This window comes from Nomia melanderi, chromosome 5 (genome assembly GCF_051020985.1).
Source record: "Nomia melanderi isolate GNS246 chromosome 5, iyNomMela1, whole genome shotgun sequence".
NCBI lineage: Eukaryota > Metazoa > Arthropoda > Insecta > Hymenoptera > Halictidae > Nomia > Nomia melanderi.
In genome coordinates, this window is record NC_135003.1 from 166,046 (window position 1) to 175,942 (window position 9,897).

The 9,897-nt window shown below is 33.5% G+C and overlaps 1 protein-coding gene across 1 annotated transcript; it reads left to right on the plus strand.

Annotated features, from left to right (window-relative positions):
• Positions 1 to 215: 215 nt before the first annotated feature.
• Positions 216 to 7,721, plus strand: LOC116424757 (podocan-like protein 1). The gene is made up of 6 exons (XM_031971567.2): positions 216 to 461; positions 644 to 915; positions 1,485 to 1,744; positions 2,810 to 3,101; positions 4,357 to 4,524; positions 5,269 to 7,721. The coding sequence occupies exons 1-6, from the start codon at positions 287 to 289 to the stop codon at positions 5,593 to 5,595; spliced, it is 1,494 nt and encodes a 497-aa protein (XP_031827427.1). The 5' UTR covers positions 216 to 286; the 3' UTR covers positions 5,596 to 7,721.
• The last annotated feature ends 2,176 nt before the right edge of the window (positions 7,722 to 9,897 follow it).

Here is a 9,897-nt window from a genome sequence, read left to right on the forward strand (position 1 = left end):
TGCTATGGACATGCCCTGCACAAGTATTTTAAGGAGTTCCTAAAGAAGAAAGAAATTCAGATGATTATATTAACGAAATCGTGATTTTTCCAATGTCGTCGGCATCACAGAGAAAAAGAAGGAGTTAACTGCTAAAGGATAACGTATTTACTTGCTTAGAACGGTGAATAACGGCGGCCAGCGGTATCTTATCATCGTGTTCTTATCGGGGATAGTTGACTTGATACAAGAAAATCGTTTCAGTTCTCGGTGTCGGGTGCTACGGTTGATGATCTCACGGTGAAACATGGATGATCGACTGTTACTTATTTTTATAATCGCCTTTTCGGCAGTGAATTGCGAGAATAAATCGGAAATAGTTAACGCTACTGCTACTACGAGGAACATTAGTGCGCAAGAGACCAAAAAAAATGGACCGGTACTCGAATTGCCGAGTGTGTGTGATGTTTGCAATTGTACAGGTACTGTGAAGATGTTTGAACAGGATTATGGAACACTAACAACGCTTTAAAAGATAACGTCCAAGCAGACGGTTACATTTATGTGATTTAAATATTTGACCGTAGAACTGTCTTCGTCTCATAAAATGTACAATGTATCTGAATCTACAATTAGGATCTTTAATCATTCTTTTTTGCGTTAGGTGATATCGTTAACTGCGAGAATAGAAACTTGACCAATCATTTCAACGATTCTCAATGGCCGAACAAATCTATCGGCGTAATATCGTTTACGGGGAACTCGCTGGTGCACTTAATGCCGTTCCCAAAAATTGGAATTAAGAAATTGTTCCTGCAGAATAATCAGATCAATAAAATCGATGATGGTACCTTTATGAAGTTAATCAATCTCACCGAGCTTAATTTAAGTCACAACAATCTTACTGCAGAGAATTTGCATCCTCATGCATTTCAGGTAATTTTATCGATAAAATTATTCAAATCAATTAAAAGACATTCCATCGATGTACTAACCGCATTATTTCATACATTAAAATACATCAAAATATCTCTTGAACGATCACAATCATAAACCATACACTTAATCTTTCATGACTCATAATCGTTACCTTAACAGTTTAGTTTACGAAGAAATTTATTGTGCTAGCTGCGTCAGAATAAATTTCGTCGTTGGAGATAATTAGTAGATTTTATTACTGTTTTTCCTATGGAATGTGATTTACAAAATATCAATGGCGTTATGCACACGGATTAACAAAATTACTTCAACTATCGTAACTAAATTAAATTAGTGGATTGAGTCATAAATAAATCATAAAATTAACTATCAGTTCATTTACACTTGTATTTGTAGTAAATTTGAGTATACTTATCGTTGGACTGAAAAATTCTTACTCACACAAATCCTCAGTTTAATTAATTTTCGCCGTTTGAGAGAGAAATTATTTCTGACTTAATTCAACGTTTTCTTTTATATTATATTTCTGTTCTGAATTGTTAGTTCTTAATACTTAATACTTATAGGGAAAGTTTTCAACGATTGCTTACGAGCCATTAATAAACTTGACAAGGTTGAGCCTGGCTTATAACAGTATTCATTCCTTGCATCAGGATCTGTTCGAACACGTTCCGAACATTAAAGTACTCGATTTGTCTCACAACTTGTTTGCGAAGATTGATACTCGCAGTTTACTAGCAATTGTCAGTTTATTGAGATTAGAGGAGTTGGACCTGAGTTATTGTGGTTTAAAATCACTTCCAGAAACTATGCTTCATAGTTTGAGGTAAGACTTCTATATATCGGGTGTTTAAGAAAAGTTTGGGGAAAGTGATAATGAAACGATTATAAACTAATAATCAATGATAGTATCTTTTATTTTATTTCGTTATATATTTTAAACGATGTGTGTAAAAAAAAGTGGTTAAATGATTTTTATTAGTAGTATACTATAATCTAAAACAGGACCAGAAATCGTTTACTTGTGAAGTATTTGATATATATATATATAATGTTCTGTTATTGTCGCAGAAGGAAGTACAATTAAAAAACAATTCTTGAGAAATCAGACAACAGTGTGGGATTTTTAAATATACAATGTTTAAGACGTGCTCCTCAACTCTGTGTTCAAAGGTTTCGAACAATTACTGAAAAAAATGTAATACGAGGAAACAAAACCTCTTGACTCTTGGAAACTAATTATAATTCGATTTATGTTAATTTAAGATGTTTTATTTATTTCTTTTAGTATCATGGATTGTTTATAATTAGCAAAATATTGTGAAAATGTCTAGTGCGCTCGGTTATTTCGAACATTTTTGGTTTCCGGGTAATATCTTCATCGATGTCTATTCAGTTTTACAATCGATTGTGATATTGAAACGTAGAGCAATGGATTACTTACACGTTCATGTAATGACGGAACTGATTCAATACATCCGAACGCGTTGATAAGAGAAATAGATATCGTTATGTGTAGAATAGGTATTTTTATAGGAAGAAAACTCGAATAGAAACCATATTTGCCAATCGCGAGATATAACGATAAATTATGATTACATTATGACATGAAATTTTATAATATTAACGATGACTCACGAAACAGGTCCGAATCAAATTCTGCCTAGCTGGTTAAGCTTGCTCTTGACCTTCATGATAAAACGAAATGTGGAATATTAAAATCCTAAAATAGTAACATTAAATAAGATACGAAAATAATTATACACTTACCTTCATCGTAACTTACATCTAATAGATTACTTATTGGTTTATCTAGCATATCTTAAAATGTAAACGAAAATGATTTTAACTTTTTTCCGACGTTTCAATAAATTTACATATGTTTGTTTAGTTACCTAAAGAAATTGGACTTAAGTGGCAATCAAATTACCGTGCCTCCGGTCATTTTGGACGAGGCACAGTCTCTGGAGTATCTTTACCTGGATGAAAACCCAATCCAAGTTATCAATCAAAAGCATGCGTTTCCGAACATGTCCAAGCTGAAAGAGCTGAGTCTTTGCTGTATGCCACATTTGACGGTCATAGGAAAGGGTGGATTTTCAGGCTTGGCCTCGCTAGAACATCTGCGTATACAAAGTTGCCCGAAATTGGAAACAATCGATGAGTACGCCTTTGCATCTGAGGTACACATATTTTACTTTGTTTAAGGATTTTCGTCACTTTAGAATCTAGCTAATCACGATTTCTTAGATAAAGATAAAGTTCTAAGAATATCTTTTCCGTTTGTTGATATTTGAGGGTTCGTTTTAACACTAGAACTATCGACCGTTTAATCTGATAAATATGTAATCTTTATAAAAATCATAACAACAGATTTCTCGGTTTCTTCGTATATTCAGTATATTATACCAGTGAAACTATTTATTTTTAAACTCATTTCGGATATTTAAAACTTTTAAGATATCAATAATTGCGAAGTAGGATAACTGAAATCCGCCATTTTGACGCGCATGGTAGCTTTAGTGTTAACGAAATGAAGGAATGTCCTTTGTCTCAAAAAGTACAGAAGCACTTGCAGTTTTACAATTTTATGTAGACCACAAGGAGTAAATTCAGGATTAGTTAATAGTTGTTTTAAAAATAAATAAGGGACTTGGTTCACAGTGAGAAATCCATGAAATTTTTCTCTTAAGTTTCTGAAGTTACGTGGTTAATAGGTATTGCAGTAATATTAAAATGATATACATGCATTTACGTAAACAGAGTTCAATTCTATGGGAAAAGATTGTTGTAGAATATTTCAGCTGAAAAATACATTTTCCACAGATATATTACCGGAAGAAAAACAAGATTATCTTTGGTACGAAGCCCTTAATCGTTAAACAAATGTTTGACGAGGATTCAATATTTCTTGCAATAGGCTTGACACTATCACGTGTTAGCCTTCGCATAAGTTAGTCTCAAGCATCGAGTTCGCAATCTTCTTCACTAGAGTTTGAAAAGACAGTTCAATACACAGAATTGAACATAACAGAACTAAATTCAATACATTACGTCGAAAAAATGTTCTGTTTCTTAGTCTTATTAATTTCAACATTATATTTCATTCCAGTTTAATCAATACTTTCAATGCATCGCTATTTTTCTGTAGTAAAATATTTTTATGTTTCTTGTGCGAATATAATCATATTAAATTTTGTACAGAGACAAACATAATCAATTTTATTTACATGATTCAATGGTGAACGTAGTACTAAAAATTGAGAGGCAGTGTATTGTGTGCACGTTGCTTCAATATTACGTGGAATATAATAAAGTCGTAATTTAGAACGGGGCGAGTATTGTCGTGATACGGCTGAGGCGGGAAAATGGCGGGGAATTGGTAGAGTTGAATGAAAGGTTCGATCTTAAAGGCTATTCGGCTTGAAATGATCGTAGACGAAGGAGTCCGAGCAACCCGATTGGCCGCCACTGAAGAAACTGGATTTATCGGATAACGCACTGCGATATTTGCCTGTACATCTCGTGGGAGCGTCATGGGACACGCTCGAAGAATTGGATCTGATGAACAACAAATGGAGCTGCGATTGCAATAATCAATATCTGGTAAGTTCGGGCAATCACGGTATACGGGGTGACTGAAATAACTTGAGCCACGCGGACGCTATTTTAATTCCATAAAAAGATATCGAAAAAATAAAATTTTTGATCATGAAGAGATTGTATAATTCTAGGTCATATTTTCCAATATTCTTAGTTTAAGAACACGGAGAACCATTTAAACTGTAAAGTATACTTATATTATACTTATAGTAAATTGAAAATATTGAAATGATAATTTCAGTTAGCCATAGGAATATATCACGAGAATATGCAATTGACTCTCTGAAAACCTAAAGATAATTTTGAACATTTTTCCAAAGTAATTATCCTGATCATTTTCATGCTTTTGTATTATGGAAATTTTTGAATTGTTTCACTGAATTATAATACCTTCTACAGATTTGAATTGCTAAGGTGATAATATTTGGCATTTATAAATATAATACACTATGATTAAATGAGTTAGGTGTTATTAATATTTAATAATAATAATCCCTTAATAATAATAATTGTATTTAATAATATAATCCCTTTCTCTTTAAAAGTTTTACGCATATCGTTGAGAGCAGCTTCGATAAATATCATTTACTAATTCATATCTCTGAATGACCGTTTTTTCCTTTAATTTCACCAGTTTGCATACTAGAACTAGTAGACAATATTAACAGCGAAATTGAAAAAAGAAATTGAAAAAATCCTTCAGAAAATACGGTGGCCAGCATTCAAATAATATTCCGTTATCCACAGATTGGAACGTTGCTACCGAAGGAAGGAAAGAGACTAATGGGAGACAACGTTAACGCGCTTACCTGTTCAGCGCCACCAGAACACGCAGGAAGGAACCTGACGTCATTGGCTCATCGGAAGCTCCGTTGCTTGGACATTTACGGTGCAAGACCCGAGAAAGACGCGACGATTCTCATCGGAGTGTTGATCGGCCTGCTGCTGGCCATTCCCGTTTGCTTAACCCTCTTCGTCCTTTGGCGTCGCGGATTCTTCTTTTGCGGTTCCCAAGGACCAGCGAGCTTCTCCCGAGCTTTCTACAAGAGAGCTACTAACGAGGAAGACATCTAACGCGTTCATTCTTCTTGATTAAATCTAGTCGTCAAAAGTAGAAGAAGGCACAAGTGAGATCAGCTGACTGATATAACCTCCGCGACTGTGTTTTCAATAATTAAAAACACTTGTTTAAACATGCAGAGTATTAAAATAAGAGTTTCACACTTTGAGGACGTTCAGCACTTACTAAACTGTGCACACCTATACTTCGATGTGCTTTTTAAAGAAAAAGTTTTCTTGCTTATTGTCCATTGTATTCCATGCAAACATTTGGTGATTTTACAGGGGAAATAAGAGGAAAATATAGAATAAACTTACTTTATTTTAAGATATTATAATATATAAATATAACAATATATAAATTATTAATTTTGTCATGCAATGTCACTCCTTATCAATTGTACCACTTGTATTTACTTAGAATGACATTCACTTTTGATTTTCACGAAAATACATTTTTAAAAGAAATAATTTTATTCTATATTCCTGACTTATTTTTTCATCTAAAATCGCACCGTTTGTAAATGAAGCAATGGTTAACCTATATAACAAACCGGTAATATTTTCTGAACAACCGGAAAAGTGTTTTTCATATCTACCTCGAAACATCCCTGATTACAGCAATTTGAAACAGTGTAGTCTCGGAGCTCATTTAGGTCCGTATAAAGTGTTTGAATTTAACATGGGATGCACGAGTCCAACGATGAAATACATTTAACCCTTTCGTTACGGATATTTCTACTGCTAAACGCATTTCTCGATACCGCTGTACGTGAGCGTAGTTAAGAAAGATTTGCTATTACACTATCACAAGAACACTAAATTACAGTTGACCGCCTGTATAATGTACTGTCTGGTTGTCGTAATAGTAACAGAAGCATTTAGTTTATAAACTTATTCGAGAAAATAAACCTTCTCGAGTATTACAACAACGTCTAGGAACAATTCGTCGGGTAATTATAGTGCTCTATAGTATTTACCTTGAGATCGATTTGTGATTATAATCGAGGCAGTATCATTTTTATTGTTCGATAGTTAGTCATTAACTTTTAAAAGAGATCACGAAAGGTCATTAAAAACGCAGTAAAGAATCAAAACATTTCCTTAGTTCATCGTTTTCAAATAATTTTCCGCTATTAAGTTTTGTAACAGTTTTCCACGCGGTTGCAAATTCAATTATGAGAAAATTGCAAAAAAGTCCTCGAAGAAAAAAGGAGGCGAGAATAAAAAGCGAGCTAAAGCATCATAAAATATTTCATTGCTTCCACTTACAGTCGTTCCGATACTATGGTCGTCATTTTTCTTTATTTTTTTTTGTTTAACTGATAGCCAAAACAACTCTCGAAGTGATCTCACGAGAGTATATTCTGCCAAAGCTCAATGACTCTGTGTGTTTACGTTTTTAAAAAAATACAATTGGAAGAACAAAGTTCTAAAGTATAAATAAATATCGCAACAATGTGTTGAGTTTCAATGGATTGTAAAACGAGCTTGGCTCGAGATTTATACTTAAAAGACCTGACATTTTCGAACTCTTTGACGTGCATAAAGGGGTGTCTCACGGGAAACTATATCATTAGTTTTTCATTAATTACTTAAGTATAGAAGGTATGGAAGGAATATATCAAATGCTTCAATATCATTATTTACGTTAATAATATGTCACAATATAATTAAACATTAATATTTTTCTTTATGTTATTTCGTGATGTGACATGTGACATGTATCACAAGAATGTATTTTTATATTAATTATAAATAACATACTTTTGCTTTATTCGAGATGCTTACGAGACAATTTCCATTCTGTTTTTTTTTCATTACATTCTTTGTATTACCCAAACGGAGATAACGTTGTATTTCTAATATTTTTTGAAAGTTACAAAAATAGATTAAAGTATTATGTAAATCATTATACAGTAATTGTTAGATTTATAACGTAAAAGTGTGTGTAAATTATTAGTATATAATAATTTATACGCAATAAATTTATATATACTAATTGTTATGTTTTTAATTTATCTATAAAAATATTTAATGTTATTCTAAAAGTATCATAAAATGTAGTACATTGTACACTTAGAAGAATAAAAAGTTCGTGCACTTTACACTAATAAATAATCCACTACTTTTACAGGAAATTCAGTTTCAGTTTTTCGGAAAGTAAGGATTCCTATCAAATATAAATAACTGCAAGCACTTGTCCAATTCAGAAAGCGTAAAAGTTTCGAAAACCGTCTTTTAAAATACTGATTTCACGTCATGAGAATATTAATCAACCACTATAATTCCACTAGACCTAACCAAGTTATTCCAAACATTTTTACAAAAATAAAAGAAAATCTGAGCGAAGGTAATTTCATTAAAACTCATGAAGTTATTCGAAACGATTTTGCCAAGATAAAAGAGAATTCGAACAAAGGTAATTTCAATGATTATAACGCGTGATTAGTTTTTTTCACGTTATAATCTTATTGAAACTTACCGAATTGTTTGAAACGTTTTTACAAAGATAAAAAAGAGTCCGAGGGAAAGTAATTTGAAAAATGATCTATTAAAGGATCTTTGGATAGCGGCAATTAGGGGATGTAAACCAAGCGTGGACATTCGCCGCCGATTATCATCCCGTTGGATCCCTACAAGAAAAAAGGTGGAATATCTTGCTCATTTTTGGTCTAACAAGTCTCTCGAGGGTTTATTTAGCCCCGGCTGTCGTCGGGAAGCGGTTTCTGGAACACCGTAGGGATAGTTTCAGCAACGTTAAGCTTGCGGACGGGTTTTCGGCTTTGCCATCGCCATCGGGGTCTGTCCGTGGATTCTAGACCACCATCGAGGGAACGACGGGACGGATGAATGGACACGCGTCGGTAACACAATTACCGGGACGTTAATTTACTCAATAATCGCGGAAGCAACCCCGTCTAAATGCCGGCACGCGCCTCCTCTCCCTTCTGCCGTCACCGTGGCAGAGGTCCACTAATACAAGGGATGAATACTGGTCCAGCTTTACGGATGATTGCGTCATTATACGTGCGTTTTACTAAACAGGTTACGACGTGGACCCCCTCCGAATGTTTTTCGAGTGCAGTGCCGTTTCAATTGGATACAATTATTCTATCGCGAACGGAAGTTATTTTTACAATAAATGAAGACTTTGAATTCGAATTTGGGTTGATTCGGTTTGGGAGCTGTTCTTCGGAAGAATAATTTCTTTTTATAGAAATAAAATAATCAAGGATAACATTACATGTGAGAGATAAGAAAATGAATGTAACTATATTTCTTTAAGCTATACCAGTGTAAAATAAATTTGGGTAAACTCTGGCTGTCCAGAATAATGTATTGTAATCCTGAAATTAATAGAGTAAGAAAGCCGTTGACATTGTGATTAATTTAAACAGCCATTTTATTCAATGATGGTTTCAATTGAATTTTTTCAAAGAAACAAAATAATAACATTAGAATTTTTTAAGCAGATTTAGAAACAGAAGAAAAGAATTATAGAAGATGCACCTTATAAACGTCGCGCACGACGTTTTACCTGATAAATATTGAGAATCTCGTACTTCATAACCTTTTAATACGTAAATTCGCTGCAATTAATCATTGCGATATCAATAAATTTTATCGCTCTTTTGATTTCTTCTTTACCACGCATTTTTTCATTTAAAAGATCAAATACGCGCACATGAATTACTTAAAATTATTTGCATTCATTAACCAGTGACATTTTCCGTCATTATTTCCAGCGTTCCTACTCTTGCGCGGGAAAGGAAATGTTACCCCTCCCATGAATAAAGTATCAAGTCTATGCAAAAGTTTTCAGCGCCCACTATATTACATTATAACACAGAACACAGTTATACTGTCGTGGCGGTTACAAAGACAATTGAAATTTTAATCTGATTTGTATTCTGACACATTCTGACTTACGTTTTAACACGAGCACTAGCAATTATTTAATATGATTAATAAGAACTTTCCTAAAAACTACAGGAGTTTACAACATCTGTGTAATGTGAATAATTTATAAGTAAAGAAATTCAAATCAGTCCTTTCGACTTATACAGTAGTTGTAGCGTTAAAAGTGAAATTATTGCAAGATTGTATCGTGTGTACCAGATTTTTTCAATAAATAGTGTACTTGATCAAAACATGCTAGAAACTTTTGCAGGGATCTAATCTCATTATTATTATAAAATTGGTATCCAGGCAGATAGTTCCGTGATACCGTAATAACTTTGTCGATAGGTAGGTAGTCCCTGCACGAGGGGGGTGCGGACGGCGAAGATACATCGACGTACACCGATACATCCA

What these genes read in the sequence shown, in the direction of transcription:
- LOC116424757 (XM_031971567.2), top strand. Translation starts at nt 287, where the DNA reads ATGGATGATCGACTGTTACTTATTTTTATAATCGCCTTTTCGGCAGTG. An exon ending in TGATGTTTGCAATTGTACAG is followed by an intron (nt 462 to 643) that starts GTACTGTGAAGA and finishes TTTTTGCGTTAG; the next exon opens with GTGATATCGTTAACTGCGAG. An exon ending in AGTACGCCTTTGCATCTGAG is followed by an intron (nt 3,102 to 4,356) that starts GTACACATATTT and finishes AAATGATCGTAG; the next exon opens with ACGAAGGAGTCCGAGCAACC.